Source organism: Cetorhinus maximus, chromosome 16, assembly GCF_964194155.1.
Source record: "Cetorhinus maximus chromosome 16, sCetMax3.hap1.1, whole genome shotgun sequence".
In the NCBI taxonomy this organism is placed as follows: domain Eukaryota; kingdom Metazoa; phylum Chordata; class Chondrichthyes; order Lamniformes; family Cetorhinidae; genus Cetorhinus; species Cetorhinus maximus.
In genome coordinates this window covers 82025183-82043522 of record NC_135894.1, presented here as the reverse complement: position 1 = coordinate 82043522, position 18340 = coordinate 82025183, and the positions used below count along the sequence as shown (strand labels likewise).

General features: G+C 40.9%; 1 protein-coding gene and 1 long non-coding RNA gene across 2 annotated transcripts; one reads left to right on the top strand and one right to left on the bottom strand.

The window, feature by feature from the left end:
* Nucleotides 1-6711: 6711 nt before the first annotated feature.
* Nucleotides 6712-11470, bottom strand: LOC144691984 (uncharacterized). Its single transcript, XR_013579246.1, has 3 exons — nt 11403-11470; nt 9692-9782; nt 6712-8908 (listed from the first exon to the last, which is right to left on the bottom strand). It is a non-coding gene; the product is annotated as an uncharacterized LOC144691984 (long non-coding RNA).
* Nucleotides 11471-17121: 5651 nt separating this feature from the next.
* LOC144691983 (large ribosomal subunit protein eL24) lies at nt 17122-17681 on the top strand. The gene has a single exon (XM_078560551.1). The coding sequence runs from the start codon at nt 17148-17150 to the stop codon at nt 17619-17621; it is 474 nt and encodes a 157-aa protein (XP_078416677.1). The 5' UTR covers nt 17122-17147; the 3' UTR covers nt 17622-17681.
* The last annotated feature ends 659 nt before the right edge of the window (nt 17682-18340 follow it).

Genomic DNA, 18340 nt, shown 5'->3' with positions numbered 1-18340 from the left:
GGCATAGTGAAACAATGGGAATCTGCATTCAAAGGGGAAAATATGTATAAAGAAGTGGAGGCTGTGTGTAAAGGTAGACATTTTAAGATCTTACAAGTGTGAAACACCTTTAGCACCTATGCCTCAATCTGCTGTCTTCAAAGAATTAAGTTAAAAAAACTCACTTTGAATTTTACTGGTTCAGGGTATTATGTTTGTTTGCCTGGATCTTTTAAAATCTATGTGTCTTACTGTGCCTTAACGAGAGTGTAACTGGGAGTCAGATTAAGTAGAGGATTTAGAAGTTATTATAGTAGTAATTTGTAGATGTACGTATGTGCTTAAAAATCATTTTTCTTGTTTAAAAATATTTAATCTAGTTTTGTAAAAACCTATAAGATTTGGTGATCTTATTATTAATCATGCCTGACAAATTCATTAGAATCCTTTAAGGAGGTAACAGGCAGGATAGATAAAGGGGAACCAGTAGATGTAATATTTGAATTTCCAAAAGGTGTTTGATAAGGTATTGCACATAAGGCTACTTAAAAAGATAAGAGCCCATGGTGCTGGGGGTAGTTTTTTGCATGGATAGAGGATTAGCTAACTAATAGAAGACAGAGAGTTAGGATAAGGGGGGAATTTTCAGGATGCCAACCTGTAACAAATGGAGTGCCACAGGGATCAGTGCTGGGGCCACAATTATTTACAATATTTATTAATGACTTGGGTGAGGGAAGTGAATGTACTATCGCCAAATTTGTGGATGATACAAAAATAGGTGGGAAGGCAAGTGGTGAGGATGATATAAAGAGTCTACAGAGGGTTATAGACAGGTTTAATGAGTGGGCAAAAACTTGGGAAATGGAATATAATGTGGGAAATATGAGGTTATGCACATTGGCTGGAAGAATAGCGGAGCTGAATATTATTTAAATGGAGAAAGACTGCAGAAGGCTGCAGCACAGAGGGATTTGGGGTTCCTCATGCATGAATCACAAAAAGCTAGCATACAAGTTCAGCAGGTAATTGGGAAAGGCAAATAGAATGTTGGCCTTTATTTCAAAGCGAATGGAGTATAAAAATAGGGAAGTCTTGCCAAAACTGTACCAGGCACTAGTTAGACCACACCTAGAATACTGTGAACAATTTTGGTTCCCTTTTCTAAGGAAAGATGTACTGGCATTGGAGGTAGTCCAGAGAAGGTTCACTAGGTTGATCCGGGGTATGGGGGGATTTTCTTATGAGGAGAAGTTGAGTAGGTTAGGCCTGCACTCACTGGAATTTAGGAGAATGAGAGGCAACTTTATTGAAACATATAAGATTCTTCGGGGGCTTGACAGGGTGGATGCTGAGAGGCTGGTTCCCCTTCTGGGAGAGTCTAGGACCAGAGGGTCACCCATTTAAGACAGAGATGAAGAAGAATTTCTTCTCTCAGAGGGTGGTGAATCTGTGGAATTCTTTACCGCAGAAGGCTGTAGAGGCTGGGTCGTTAAGTATATTTGAGGTTGAGAGAGACAGATTTTTAATCAGAAAGGGAATCAAGGGCTATGGGGAAAAGGCAGGAAAGTGGAGTTGAGGATTATCAGATCAGCCATGATCTCATTGAATACAGGAGCAGACTTGATGGGCTGAATGGCCTACTTCTGCTCCTACGTCTTATGGTCTTATGGTCTTACTACTGAATTCAAGGCACACATCTTGAAATTTATACAAATTGCAAAACAAGTTGTGACAGTTGTTTCAAATGAAGCCGTCTTTTTAAATTATGATGATTCATTTTTTAATAAGGAGGGAGATATCAAGAAGGTATAATAGTTCTCATAATGTTATTGGAATTTATTGTAAAATAGATGGGATGCGTCTGATTTAGCAGGATTAAAGGCAGATGGTCTGAAGGCTTTGATGTAAACATGGTAAACATGGGGAAGTTTAGAATGTAAGGTGTAAAAGGATATTTGCATTTTTAAATAAACCAGACTGGGTTGTTTTCAAAGGAGGGGTGAAATGTTGTCACCTAGCCAAGTGAAATTTAGAAACAGTGTGTTTATTTTTCCTAAAGATTACTGGTAAAACTTACTATTATGAGAGATTTTTATATTCAGGAAGATAAAGTCCAAAGACATAGTGGAACAATAGGAATTTGCATTCAAAGGGGAAAATATTTATAAATGAGCAAAGGTCGCCTGTAAGGGTAGGCATTTTAAGATCTTACAGATGTAAAAAGCCTTCAGCATCTATGCCTCAATCTGCTGTCTTCAAAGAACTAAGTTAAGAAAACTCACTTTGAATTCAACTGGCTCAAGGCATCAGTTTAGTTGCCTGGGTCTTTTAAAATCTATGTGTCTTACTGTTCCCTTAATGAAAGTGTAACTGGGAGTCAGATTAAGTAGGGGATTTAGAAGTTATTATAGCAGTAATTTGTAGATATATGTATGTGCTTAAAATCATTTTTCTTGTTAATAAATGTTTAATTTAATTTTGTAAAAAACCTATAAGACTTGGTGGTCTTATTACTACTGAATTCAAGGCACACATCTAGAAATTTATACAAATTGCAAAACAAGTTGTGGCAGTTGTTTCAAGTTTCCCTTTGTGATTTGAACAACTCAGCATTTACCATCGACTGTTCCATAACACTTGGCGCTTTTATGAGTTTTTGGGGTATTGAAATATTGTGATAAAATTGTGTTGCATAGTAGATATTGAAAATATATTGTAGTGAGAATCACCAATCAACAGAGCCTTCAGACTTGCTGATCAAGAAAACACAGATCGAATTGTGAACCATTCAGTCTTTGTCCCGTGTCCTCTTAAAAGTTGTGTTGCACAGTGACACCTGAGGGCTCCAATGCTTTTCACTGACAGTGAAAGCCTATGTGTTCAACCATTCCACCTTATTGCTCAGGAGTCCTTCAATCTTTCTACCTTGTGACATTACTGATAAAATAGAATCCAACAACACTCCTTGTATAAAATGTACCCAGGCAGGAGAAAGTCTTCTAATTCTTCTACAGAATAGAGTTTATCTGGGTTGCAAGAATTGAATCTTTCCCCCAAACATGAATTTAGTGTCACTGTGTCCATATAGTGCAATGGGCAGGACATGTTAATGAGGACTGAGGCAGTCACCAAAATCAACGATATCATGTACACAGTGTTATGAATAACTAATGGGATATTTCCCTGTCAAGTTAACAAAATTGCACAATGCTGTTAAACTATTACATACAATTGAGGGAGATGGTTAAGGAGTGAGCAGGGGCGAATAAGGGGCCCGGAAACAGGAGAAGCATCAGGGCCCATGATTTCTCTTCCTGGCCCTATGAGGGGCCATAGGGGTGGGTAGAGGGGCATAGGTTGGCATGGAGGGTATGAAGGGCTATGGGAGTGAGTGGGGGGCATGGATTGAAATGGATGGGGAATAGGGAGTGTGTGAGAGGTGAGGATAGCTGTTTTTTGTTTTATTTATTTTTTAGATATCTTCAACAAAGTGCCAGATCATCGAGGCAGGCCTTCCACGCAGCCAGCCTCTGAACTCTTTCCAGGGTCGTCAGCTACAGCTCCCATTTTCACACACCGGACTGGATAAAAAAATCGGAACTTCCAGGGCATTTTTTCCCGGGTCGGGTTTGCGGAGCTAGGAATTGTCCCAGCTCTGTGGTCCCGATCCGTAAGTGTAAGCTCAGGCAATAGCATTCTTTATAGCAACCTCACCCTGAAAATACTAAATAGTGTGAGGACCTAAAGAGAAAAAAAAGGAAAATTGGAGGGATAGGAGAGAAGTTACTTTGATTTTTCTAGCCCAGTTGAAGATTTTTTCTCCACTAGTTTACATAGGAACTTGGCTGCTCCTTGGTTGAGTTCTTGGTCTTTTCACTGCCCCTCTGGCTTAGCTGACCATGTCAGTCCTGGTGATGTAAGATAAGTCTCTTGCCCTAGTTGTCTATATTACTAACATGAGGTGCTTTCAAGGAATGTTTGAAAGTCAGTAGGAGATGGGTTTAAAGCAGTGGTGCCCTGAACAAGAGTTCAAACATCTACAGATTGAGCCTTCTTGATCTTTAACGTTGCTGTCTGGGGTATAAATATGTATGACACTGGCACTATATAACAGAGCTGCTTTTCATTTTTCCATACAGTACATTTAACTTCCTTATGTTCCAAGTAGCTCTTTGGAATGTCGTACGTATTCACATAACAATTATAAGTACAGTGTGAGCTGAAAATGAAGCATAGTTCATGTTTAGAGTTACTGGGCTTAATGGTTTACTTTGAGCGATTATGGGCTAAATATTTGATCAAATGCTACAAAGAGGCACTATCTGAACAGTTGAATGATATATATATATTTTATAAAAATATAGAATGAGGTCTTAGCCCCTTAAGATCTCTAACCACTGTCTTGCATCCTCCTCCCATTCCAAATCCACTTCTTTCTGTAACGGCTCATGAAAAAAATTCGTCACTGAGACACTTACAAGTGAACTTTTAAACTTCCAACTGCTCAACCTTTGGCTTTCCAATTGCACAATATCCCTGCATCTGCTCAACCACTCCCTGATTCACCATTGACCCCCTTGTCCCAAGTAATACTCTTACTCGCTCCCATCCTCCTCGCTCCCCTCCTTACGCCCCTCATCTTTGTTTCCTCAAGTCCAGAAGTCACACATTCTCCCTGCTGTTGTCACTGGTGCTTTCAGCTGTGTTGGGACATTTTGCTATGTTAGGAATGCTATATAAAGCAACGTTGCTTTGTGTTTGCACTGATTTTATTTTATTTTAATTTTTTGAATAGGACCACTTTAGTGCTACCAGCCAGCAAGCCAGCTGTGAGATAAGTAGCTTTTGTGAATCGTGAATTCCCCAGCTGAAACAACAGCAATATAGAATTACACACAATTCCATTCTCTTAGTTAACAAGATAAATATTCATAAAAGCATTATCACCTTTAGCTATTAAACTAAATGATAGTCCAACCAACTAAACAAATGGGTCAGGGTTAATGCTGCATCTACAGAACATGAAATTGGGCCCATTGCTTTGAGACACATTTATGAAATCCACAGACCTTCTCGATGGGAATCTCCCTACTTTGTGAGAGGGTCCTCCAGCAACCCAGCGATACTTTGCATTATATATTTTTAACTACCTGACCTTCATCTAGTTGCAGACCACAAAAAAACAAAGTGTAGAACAAATATGGCATGTGTCTGTTTAAAGCACATTGTGCAGAAAATGGAAACCTCAATCTCATATTATTTTTAGAACATAGCACAAGATCACTATACTCCTCACAGATCTGCCAAACCACAAATACATAATATTCTGGTGTGAAAGCCCACTCCTGCTCTGTCTTTAAGCTGCAGCTTCAGTGAAGCCTCCAACTCAATGTGCTGCTTCAATGATTATTATCACCATATCAGGGTCTTCTTAAGTAAGCCAATTTCCTGGAAGTATCAGCTGCATACATGTTGCTCTAACATCAACTTATTGGCTTCTGAGGAACGTTTGCACTGGTTACAGGCCAAGGAATGAGTACAGCCCAGTTTAGAACTTCTGGAACGATTCACAAATTTGCAGCTGCCCAGCCCATAAACTTTGAGGAAAAAGAGGGCACATCATCTTACCCACAGGCCATCGTGAAACATGTAATGGTTCAGGAGTTACAAGTATTCATAAAATGTTGTGGATGTGTTTGAAAAAGAGTCATTCCAGAATAAACAGGCTTTCATTTTCAGGAATAAACACAAGCAATGTAAGATGCTTCTTAATTCTGGTTAAGGATCAACCTTCAAATTAGTTAGAAATTCAAATCAATCCAAGTTCAGCAATTCAGGTAAATTGGAAGGAACCTAAATTTCTTGGATTCAGTTCCAGAGTTTCGAGGATGTATTTTGTGAATTGAAGGCTTTGTGTGATGACACAAATCACATCAGTGATATAGAAATAAATTAAAATTATTAATGCCCATGAAAATAGTGCAAAAAAGCATTTCAGATTTGTCTTTGTTCGAATTGCAACTGAATGAATATGAATCCAATTTGAACGACATGGCTCATCTTTGTCTTTTTGAATGTTTTTCTAATTATGGCATTGCTGCCCCAAAGGGTGTTCAAGATTATAAGGGGCTTTGATAAAGTAAATAACAGAAATTGTATCCACCATGGGTGGGATATTAAGCAGAGGCCACAGATTTAAGGTAAATGGCTTAAGAGCCAACTGGAGTGAGATGGGAAATCTTTTTGCGCAACTAATTTTTAACATTTGGAATGCACCACCTGAAAGGGTTATGGAAGCATTCAATAATAACTTTCCAAAGGGAATTGGATATATAATTGAAAAGGAAAAAAATTCAGGGCAATGGGGAAAGAACAGGGGAGTGGGATTAATTAGATTAATTTGCATAGAAAAATATGAACATACAAAAATGACTAACAGGAAAAGAACAGCTAACCCATTAAGCCTGTCCCATAACATCTTGATGCATCTCAACATCCTTTTCCCGCCACTTATCAGCAGCCATGCATTGTCCCGCGTCAACATTCACATTGAGTGACCCTGTAATCATTCGGGAATGTAAACTCATATCTTGTAAGATAAGATAGAGAATTTAGTGCTGTTTCATCACATCTATTTTGTTCTGAATTTTCACACTTAGGTACCTTATCTAATCCTTTAGCAAAGAAGGGAAGACAGTATCTCTTCAGACCTACTGTAGAAAAACAAGAGAAAGAAAACATGTACAATAAAGGGTAAAGTGATTAATTTATGTTTTATATTTCACAGAGACATGCCCGGTCTGGATGAAAATAGATGACATTCATCCCACAGCCGATGCTTGGAGTATTTTCTTGAATTTCACTACCTGGGTCACTCAGATTCAATGATTGATCGTACAACACAAAAGTAAATTTGCTTCAGACAAGTAGCTGCTGAATTGAAAGATACCTCTTCATTTTCCACATTTTTCACACTATTTAACTTAACTGAAACATACACTGGAACATGCCTGCACATTAACACTATTGATCCTTTTTGCCTTCATGGACCAGTGACTCCCATATGTTGAAGTTTGCTGATACTAACAGAGGTTAGTGTTCTGATTCATATATCATTTCCTTTTCTCTTTTTCCCTGCTCCTCAGCAGGTGCTAAAGGTTGTTTGGTTACAGTTCCCCAACAGTAGCCGCCCTACACCCAGGTGTTCATGTACAAACCTGAAGAGAGCTTAAGGGCGGAAAGGATCAGGTCAATGGAGAGTGATATTGGGCAGGGTGTAAGTTGGCATTCCACCTGATCCTGTTGGTTTCCCACCTGGCGAATTAGGTTAAAATTACGCTGAGTGTCAGCAAGCTACTAAGTGGGGAAATCACTGCCCGGTTCTCACTTGAAGCCAAGTACTCACATATTTCATGCAAGGGTCACCAAATAGACGCTAGGAACAGAAATCCTCACAGATTTTTCCCAGTTTGCTGAGGCTTTTTATATTCTTCTCCATCCCCAGTACTGCACCAAGGCTGATATTATACACAAAATGTTTACATAGAATACATAGAACACAAAAACATGCTATTTGGCCCAACTAGTGTGTGATGTTTATACTTCATTCGACCAACCTCCTGTCCGCCTTTCAGCATAATTTTCTATTCCCTCTGCTCTCATGTTTATTTTTGAAAGCATCTAAGTTATTTATTTCAACCACCTCTACCCACTCTCCAAATAAAAAAAATATTTTTTAGTAAATAGCTTGCATTTATAGTCCCTAGTTTTAGACTTTTCTACAGGTGGAAACACTCTCTTCACATCTACCCTACCCAATCCAGTCATAATTTTACAGAACTCTATTAAATCACCTTGGGAGTTTGCTCCTTTCTAATAAAAAAAAGTAACAATCTGTTCAATCTTTCCTGATAGCTGTAAGTTCTTTGTTCTGATTCCATCCTTTCACATCTTTTTTGCACTTTCTCCTTTGCTTCTATCATTTTTTTATAGCGTGGAGATCAGTGCTCTAAGGGGGACGTTTTCCCAGGCAAGGGAAGTCGAGTTTGCATCCATGCGGGGAGTTAAGTCCCCTGAAATTGACATCGGGTCAGGATCCCAAAATCATCCCGCCCTCTTCCAGGTTTCTGAAGGGTGGGATTGAAGGTGAGTGAACAACTCCTTATGATCTATCGAGTAAGTAATTAAAGTGGTTAAGAAGTCAATTAAGAAGTGTTTTCACCCTCAATTCTATATTTCAGCTAGGGGACCTGTTTCCTAAACTGTCAGCAACACATCGGGGTCACCGTGACAAGTACGCAGCAGGGAACACCTTGTTCAGTGAAACTGACAAGCTGGGAAAGCTTTTGATTCGTGAAACTGAAGAGCTCCTTTTATGACCATGGAGAGACTGCTATTCAAAGCAATTCTTCCCTCAAGGAGAGCTACCATTGACAAATAATTGCCAACTTTCTTGGGAGGCAGTTCACCTATCTTGCACCTCACTCACCTTCAGCTGCGCTGCCCTGCTGCCAGCCTTCAACATGCTATGGGAACAGGCTATGAACCTCTGATAAGCGACAAAGGGAGAAACACCATCAACAGCACCACCTGTAGCAACACCAGTGACAACACCAGCTGCCTTCTCAGTCGCAAGCCCCTCCAAAGGCCAGAGCGGATGGACACAGAGATCCAGCTCCAAGGGGGCGAGAGCCCCAATACAGGGACTATGGGCACAGGATCAGCTCTCTCAACATGTCTGAGCACCAGTGTCTCAGGGGACACAAAGTTCCACAGCACGTCATTACTGACATCTACAAGACCTCCTTCCCAAAGGGCCAGGTCACACATTAGCGACGTCTGATAAGGTGCCTGTTACTGGGCGCCTCTCCCCAATGTCCCAGCAACCAGGTATCATCCTCTCGCCAATGTTGTGTGTTCTATTCTCCTAGGAGAGAAAGCAGAGAAGTGTGAGTGTTTGTAAAGGTTTTTGTGGATAGCTGGGAAGGACAACTTTTGTGGAGGGTGTCTGTGAGGCATGGGTGGGATATGGGGAGTGGACAGAAAAATGGAGTTGAAGCCCAAGATCAGCCATGATCATATTGAATGTGGAGCAGGCTGAATGGGCCATATGGTCTACACCTGCTCCTATTCTTGTGTTCTTATATGAGTAGCTGATACAGGGAACACCCTAAGTTTCTATGCATGTAAAGCCATGTGTGCATGAAATAAAGCTCATCAATCCCTTTTACTGTGCCAAAATCATGTGACATAAATGACTTCCTCTAAAAATCACCAATTACCAAGGCCCAACCTCTGCAATTCCCTCCCTAAACCTCCCTACCTCTCTCTTTCCTCTTTTAAGACAACTCCTTAAAAGCTACCACTTTGACCAAGCTTTTAGCCATTTGCCCTAATATCACCTTATGTGTGAAATTTTACTCTATGATGCTCTTGTGAAGTGCCCCGGGATATTTTATTACATTAAAAGTGCGATATAAATGCAAGTTGTTGTTGATGTTCAGTTTGGGCTCTGCCAGCATCACTTGGCTCCAGACCACATTCCAACTTTGGTCAAAGCATAGAATCAAGAGCTGAATTAGAGACGTGAGGTAAAAGTGACTCTCCTTGACATCATGCAGTATTCGACTGAGTGTGGTGCTAAAGAGCCTGAGTCAAAATGAAATCAATGGGAATCAGAGGTAAAACTCTTCACTGGCTGGAATCATACCTAGAATAAAGGAAGATGATTGTGGTTGTTGAAAACCAATTATCTCAGCCCCAGGACATTGCTGCGGGAGTTCCTCAGGACTAATAGGAGGCTGAAACAAAAACAGAAAATGTTGGAAAATCTCAGCAGGCCTAGCAGCATCTGTGGAGAGCAAAACAGAGTCAATGTTTCAAGTCCGTATGACCTTTCTTCAGAGCTGATGCTGCAGATGCCAAACCTAAACTTAGTGTCATATGGTAAAGATAATTTGCCACTTAATTGCCCAGTCCACAAGTTTTCCAATGTCTTCTTGTATTATCTTGCATTCTTCCCCAGTGTTAGCTACACTCCATCTGTAAATTTTGACAATGGGTTACTTGTTCCTAAATCCAAATCATTAATGTAAACTGTTGAAAACAGCTTTCCGCCTTTCTCCAATCTGAATAACTACCTTTTATCCCTGCTGTCTGCTTTCTAGTTTTTTGCCAATTTGCTATCCATTCAGCTCTTTGTCCTTGACTCCACACGCTCTAACCTTTGTTCTGAGCCTACAGTGTGGTACCTTACTGAAGGACTTTTCAAATTCTAGAATGTGGCATTTCCTTGTCTACAATTTCTGTTACCTCTTAAAAGAATCCTATCAAGTTAGTTACTTGGTCAAGTGACTTGGTCTTTCAGAATCCACACTGATTATTGTTGATTTGATTTTATAGCCCGATTTTCCTCCTGGACTTGTGAAATGCAAGTCAGGCCCTTTAGCAGCTTTTGAAACACACACCCGACACCTAACTGATGTTTTTTCCAGGATTTTTGTGTTTTCAAGCAAGATTTGGTTTCAATGTGCAGTTTTCAAGGTGGAACGCAGTGAGGGAGGAGCGTGGGTGTGCAGACAGGCTGACTAGAAGTCCCAACGCCATTCTCGGGGAGAGCAGCCCAGGTCCATCATTCTTATACTCCCTAAATCTTACCCCTCACCTCCCACCCTGCATTCACCCCCATGTATCCTCCATAGCCACTCACCCAGTATCCACTATGTTCAATCCTCAGGAGCCATGCAATAGTGAGGAGAGCAGGTGAAAAGCAAATAAACCGGTAATAATCTAATAAAATTCTTATTCAGAAATTTGTCATTGACACTGCAAAGAAAAGACCTGCAAGCCCATAGAAAAAACATTAATCCCTTAAGTGGCCATTAAGTTCTGTAAACAAAACAACCATGCATCCAGGAACTACTTCAAAGGCAGATTTTGGCCTGAATTTCACGCTCCCCCACCAGCAGTCAGGGGGTGGGGGGGACATGAAATAGTACATATGGGCTACCCGCTGGGTTCCCGCCCGCCCCGACCTCCCAGCGATTTACACTGGGGTAGGCGAGCCTTGGAAGGGCCACCCACCCTTAACCCAATTGAGGCCCTTAGGTGGTCAATTCTTGACCACTTAAGGGCCGTTTCTCACCAAGTCTCAATTTTTAGGCTGGCAGGAGGATTTCCCGGGTGTGGGGGAAGCCCAAAAAAGATTGCCTTTAAGCTTCGGGCGGGAAGTTGGGGTGGGTGGTGAGGGGACGCCTCCATCAGCAGCCCCTTTCTAACTTCGGGCCCCCCTCCTCTTAATGTCCATGGGCCACTGGACCTCGCTCCTACCCCAGCCGCTCCCCTGACACCACAGTCCCACACTATCCACACCCCCCCCCAGGTCTTCCTATGCTCCCCACCCTGAGACCCTGAAAACTCACCTTTTTGTGCACTCCCAGGACTTGGGCTCCATCGACTTGATGAACTTCTATTTTTGTACACTGCAGCTTCTGTTGCTATAGGGACTAGAGATCTGCCAGCCAATCAGATTGGCCGGCAGCTATCTAAGGCAGGACTTCCTCCCGGTAAAGGGTGGAAGTCCCGCCTGCAGCCACTAAACGCTCATTCGAGCGTAAAATGGCTGCAGGGCAGGCACTGTCAGCGGGGATGTGTTCTCCACCGACTCTTCCAATGGCGGGACAGGAAACCCCACCATCTAAAATATCCTGGCCTCTGTTATTACAATCTCTTAAACTTGTCAATCAGTCCCCTAAGCAACTGTGTCAACAGAGCTTAGTAGTCCCATAGCGTTTGGAACTCAGCCAAGAATCCATAATGGCCACAGCTATGAAAACATTAGCTTTCAGCTCCAGAACCTCGTGAAACCAAAAGAACAAATTGTATCTTTTCATTTCAAACCAGAATGCCTGTCAATTAATGGAGTGGAACAGGTGGTTAGGTTTTTTTTTACTGTCCAACTGCAGGACAATTTATTTCAAAGTAAAATATATCTGGACATCTAAATCACAGTCCAAAACATGACAGGAAGTTTCCCAGCACAAATTTTCTATAGTATTGAATACATTATGGCACTTTCTCCTTTGGAAAAGTACTGTAACGCACTTCCACAATGCCTGTCAATGTCATGGTCAATTTACCATTGCAGAACAGTGCCCTATATCACTGCATTAAAAACACATCTACATAGAGATGCTGTATGAACAATACAATAGTAGTGACATTTGAAGGTCCCAATACATTTTACACTTACCTGTCCAAATTGTCCCCGACTCCACAGCAGACTTCCACAGTGGTCAGAAGCTCTTTAAGGAGGTGCGTTTTTTGGGGGGGGCATCCCAAACCTCCAAAGCACACAAGTGTAGCGTGAAGAAGGAAATTCAAATCTCCTATGGGCCTTCACAATGGTGACCCTGACTTCAGAAGAGGTGTGTGTGCGCTTTGCACCCAAGGCCTACCCGTACTGTGACAGGGCCACATGAAAATGGCGCAGGATTTGGAAGACGGAGGGAAATTGTTCTTGCGACAAAAAAAAAGCCTGAGTTTAGCATTTCACGACCCGATTCCCACCCCCACTGGGAGACGAAAATTCAGCCACGTATCTCTTAGATATTTTATCTTTAATTACAATTATATACTTTTTTCATGTCTCTGCTATCTCCTCCCTGGTTTCCTTGAGTACGTGTGGGTATAAACCACCCAGACCTGGGATTTTATCTTCTTTGACTTTTTCTAGTTTGTCAATTATTTTCTCTCTTTCTATTCTTTTACAGGTCACCCTCTAGTGAAGTATGTACTTAGCAAAAACTGAGGTGATGTCATTATTCAACATTTCTGCTATTTCCCTATCATTACCTGTGAGTCTATCTTGCTGATCCCTACTGTAATTTTCCTTTTGTTATCATATCAATAGAATATTTTGTTTTTTTTATATTCCTTAATAATTCGATTTTCTAATTTCTCTTTGCCTTTCTAATGTTTTTTTTTAAATTCCCCTCCAAAACTTTTCATAACCCCTTTTGTCCTCTCTTTTATTATCCGAAATGTCTTTTTCTTTAGATTTTATTTTCCCTTTACTTTTTTATTCACCTATGCTGCCCTATAATTAGCTTGCCTGCTTTTGGCTTTTAGTAGAATACATTCCTCTTGACCTCTATTGAGCTCAAGCTAAGTTGAGTTGAGTTAAAGTTTTGCTACTGTTTCTCTGTCACTTTGTTTTTCCCAGCTTATCCTCTTTAGTTCCAACCTGATTTCCTCATAATTTGCTTTATTATCTTAGTCTTTGTCCTACTTATGTCATTCTCGTTCCTAACCTTGAACCTTAGGAAGTTGCAATTATTACTGCTGGAATGCTCTCCTACTCTTACTTCTCCTGTTCTGGTTCGTTATCCCTTATAAATTCCAGCAAATATTATTTTCTTGTTAGACTTCTTGCATTGAGTGAGAAAGGAAACTGGATACACCGTAAAAGCTTGATTTCCTTTTCCCCTTTCGCTATTTCTTCCAGTTAGTTTATTTGGGGGTTGTTGAAATCTCCCATGATTATTATTTATGCTTGCTACTCACCTCATGTTACCCTTTCTTTAGTTTGTCATTTCCTCTTGTTCTGCTTCGATTAATTTTAGGCTTCTTGCAATCTCCAGCAGTTTCCTCCCCACCCCCGCTCCCCGCCAACCCCACTGCCATGTTATTAGTTTAAAGTTTACAGATCAGCTAATTCAGCATATGATAGCACCTGGCACGTCTACGGTACAGTATCAGTCAGCACTATGAGCAATGCTTATCTCTCCAAACCCACAATGTAACTAGTCTAATATTCATATGCTGGCATTTGACAAGACTTTTCTTTACAGCTCTGGAGTTTGTGACAAACTATGTGGAACCTGTTAGCTGATTGACTTCTGGGGTTCTGGGTACCTCTCCATACTTTCATTTCATGAATGGGATAGTAAAGGAACTATTTAAATGAACATTTTCATTGTTGTAATTTCATAAAATAGGTTGGGAAGAAAAAGGTGCCTCTTTCAGCTTAATCTCATATTTCCAGAATATCAATGATACTGTTTTCCTATTGATCACCTTCTGCATGAAGGAATAATTCTAATGGTTATTCTTCATTTGGCATGCCATAGAACCATAGAACAGTTACAGCACAGAAGGAAGCCATTCAGCCCATCTTGTCCATGCCAGCCCGAGGACACCCAGGTGCCCTTTCTAATCCCACCTTCCTGCACCCGACCCATAGCCCTGCAGCTTACAGCACTTAAGGTGCAGATCCAGGTGCTTTTTCAAAGAGTTTAGAGTTTCTGCCTCTACCACCAACTTGGGCAGCGAATTCCGGACACACACTACCCTCAGCATAAAAAAGCTCTTCATCATGTCCCCCCTACACCTTCTGCCACTTACCTTGAATCTATGCCCTATTGTATTGTTCGAGATTTATGTTCTCCAACCTATCCCATACCTCTGTAAAGTGCCATCACCTCTTAGCTCATAGTTTTTCCCTCTGTCATCAGAGATTACCCTCATTACTCTTCAGCACAAGTTAATATGGCACCTTTTGAATGCTGGTATATATTCAGCACACATCCCTGTGACTTTCTGTCAATATCTTGGAATGGGACTGTTCAAATTACCCCCCTCACCTGTCATTTTTAAAAAATCATTATGAATGTTGAAATCCACCACTCCGTTACTTCACTCCATCTCTGTGTGTAATAGTCCTCAGTTAAAACTAATACATTTGGTCTTGTCTGATTTTCTGTAAGTGCATTGCCTCAATGATTTATTTCCCTTCAATGTTATTTATATATTTTAGCAATAATTTGTAGTGTTCCTGAGGCACAGTTAGAACCAAATAAACTAAAGTGCTCAGAGGATCACTTGATATTTGTATCTGAATGCGTAAAGTTGAGTTGAAATTGACATGGAACGCCTGAATAAGTGGGAAAGCTTTTGAACATAAAATACATTTAAGGCATACAAAAGGGATTTCCACCCTACCACTCAGATTTCCACCAAACATTCTGTCAGCTAACAAGATTTGAAGCTATTGTGAATGAGTCTCAATAAATTAAGCTAATAGCACAATTCTGTGTGACTTTTAGCCCACTCCTTCCTTCCCCCTTCAAATCTGATTCTTTTCTAGTCACTTGAACAAGCTCAAGGGTGGTGGAGGCGGAAAGAGTAGTCTTTGCTTGTGGAAAAAATGCACCATGCTTGCATTTAATCAATTAGCCTGTAGTACCTTTTATATTTGTTTTGCACTAATTTATTTTTTAATTACTATGCAAAGCCTGTTCTTACTGCCCTTCATCTGTTCACAACTAGACACTTACCATAACATAATAATGGCAAGTAGAGTGAGAGAAATGAAACAGAAACTATTGAAAAGTAAAAGCAAAACACTGCGGATGCTGGAAATCTGAAATATAAACAGAAAATCCTGGAAAAACTCAGCAGGTCTGGTAGCATCTGTGAAGAGGGAAACAGAGTTAACATTTCAAATCCGTGTGACTCTTCTTTAGAGTTAAAGAGAAGTAGAAATAGGATTGATTTTATACTGTTACATACGTGGGCCCTCTTAAACAGTATGAAATCCATCACATTTCTACTTCTCTTTAGCTCTGAAGAAGAGTCATATGGACTCAAAATGTTAAATCAGTTTCTCTCTCGATTTAAAAGTTAGCCTGATGAGATTAAGATTTGCTTATGAGTAGGTCTTCCCTGAATAATCGTTTTTCTTTCCTTCATTCGTTTTTGTTTCTGTTTTAATACAGTAGAATTAAGAATGGAGAAGGACAGAATAGAGCGATCTCAGGGACGGTCAGAATGGAAGATCACAAGGATAGAGCAAGGAGACTGAGGTGGATAAAACATGGAGATTACGTGGATAGAGCTGGGGGACTGACACAAACAGAAACGGAACACAACACAAAAGAGGAAAATAGTGAATAGCTTCACGAAAACACCAGCACAGTGTGTAACAACAGAAATGCTAAGCAGATCTTTTGATGTATAGGTAGAGATGGAGGTGGGATGTCAAGAGGCGATGATGATTCTGTACAAAGCACTGGTACAATCATACCTGCAGTTCTGGTCACTGTACCACAGCAAGGCTATCCAAGCATTGAAGGCAGTACAAAAAAAAAGATACCTAGCTGAAGGCATGAGGATCTATGAGGAGTAGTTGAACAGCAGGATTGTTTACTTTGAAGAGAAGGATTAGAACTGATATTGTACAAATATCCAAGATTTTTAAGAGTGTAGATAATTTAAATAATTAAGTAAGTGTGATAAATAGTTCAAAATTGTCACAAACTTTAGCTTAGAAGAGGGATGATATACAGATATCTTTTATTGAACTACCTTTACATATAGGGTGGTAAATATCTGGAATTAACTACTCAAGGAGTCAGTGAAGATATATAGTGTGGAATCATTTAAAGGATAATTGTATAGGTATTTGAGGAGGTGGATGATTGACAGTTTTTATAACTGCTATATAGACTGCAAAGTAATTTCAAGCTCTATACTTAGCAACATTATGGCCAGAATTTTTGCGAAGACAGAAAGGCTCTCCATCTTAGCGAAACTGGCAGCATAGGCCCGGATGCAGAAGTCCCACCCATGAACCTGGCTTCCACCATTTTCACAGGGGGAGAAAGGGGGTGGGTTCTAATGTGCACATCTGTGGTTTAAGGAGGCAACTGCACATGTTGAAGTGCAGCTGCCTCAGTCAGATCTGATTTTGGTGAGTGGGATGTCCAAAGCATGACTTGTGCACCTTAGACTTGGTAGGAGAAGATCTAAAGCTGCCGGAGTTCTTTAGAGAGGTAGGGTACCCTTTCAGAGAGGTCATTTTTTTTATGGTCCTTGGACACCATTGGGAGAAGTCATGTGACCTTTGAGAAAGGTAAGGTGTCCTTTGAGATTGTTCAAAATAGACATGAATGTGCATAAAAAGTACATGAGCCCATGGAACTGTCAAGAGAATTGTCAAACTGTCAAATAATTTAAATGTCCTGCCCTTTAAATATTAGAGAAAATAGTCTGTAGTGTTAAAAAATTAAGTGCTTGCTATTTCACTCTGCCTGTTAACTTAAGCCTGATGGTTGTCATTAAAGAATTAGTGCTGGCTTTTCCTCTGCGCCATCTTTGCAGTCGATATGAAGGTCGAGCTGTGCAGTTTCAGTGGGTATAAAATATACCCGGGTCACGGGAAGCGCTATGCCAGAATCGATGGGAAGGTTTTCCAGTTTCTGAACTCAAAATGTGAGTCCGCCTTCCTCTCCAAGAGAAACCCTCGACAAATCAACTGGACTATCTTGTACAGGCGCAAACACAAAAAGGGGCAGTCTGAAGAGATTCAGAAAAAGCGCTCCCGTCGTGCAGTGAAGTTCCAGCGGGCTATTACTGGTGCCTCTCTTGCTGAGATTATGGCTAAGAGGAATCAGAAGCCTGAGGTGCGCAAGGCTCAACGTGAACAGGCAATCAGGGCTGCCAAGGAGGCTAAGAAGGCCAAAGCTGCAACAAAGAAAGTCAGCACAGCTACAGCTAAGGCTACTCAGAAAGCAGCACCCAAACAGAAGTTTGCTAAGCCAATGAAGTCTCAGGCAACACGAGTTGGTGGAAAACGCTAAATATAAAAATCAATTGTTTATGTAAAATAAAACCTGAGTAGAATTCTGAAAAAAAAAGAATTAGTGCTGCATGATTAATTTCACAAGCTATCATATGACAATGGGATACCTTTCAGTTCACAGTTTGATTGACAGCTCCAAGCGGTTATAAACTCTTTGAATTGGACTATGAATATAAATGCTTTCTTTCATAAGGGATTAAAGGAAGTTAAATGTATTGAATGGGTTTCTATCAATGAGAATGTTTTTTTTGAAATAATGAATTCATCAGTTGACACTTAAGAACTTTATTTCATCTTAGCATGGGTCCTGAGGTCTGCCCATGGTGGATACTGGCACGGTAGGTGTAAGGGCAAAGGATGATGGGTGGGGGCATGGGTTGACATGGGTTGGCACTAATTTGGTATGGAGGCTATGAAGGGCCATGGCAGATGGATGGAGGACATAGGTTGGCATAGAGGCTATAAAGTGCAATGGGGGTGGATGAAGGGGCATAGGTTGGCATAGGAGCTCTAAAGAGCAATTAGTGGTGGGTGGAGGGAGCATAAATTGACATTCGAGCAATAAAGGGCCAGTGGGGTGGGGGAGGGGGGGGTGGGGGGAGGGGGGGGGTGAGTGGAGGGACATAAGTTGACATGGGGCTGTAAAAGGCCATGGGGGTGCGTGGAGGGCATAAGTTGATATAAGGGCTTTGAAGGGCCATGGGGGTGGGTGGAGGG

Coding starts and splice junctions, on each gene's coding strand:
- LOC144691983 (XM_078560551.1), top strand. CDS start 17,148: ATGAAGGTCGAGCTGTGCAGTTTCAGTGGGTATAAAATATACCCGGGT.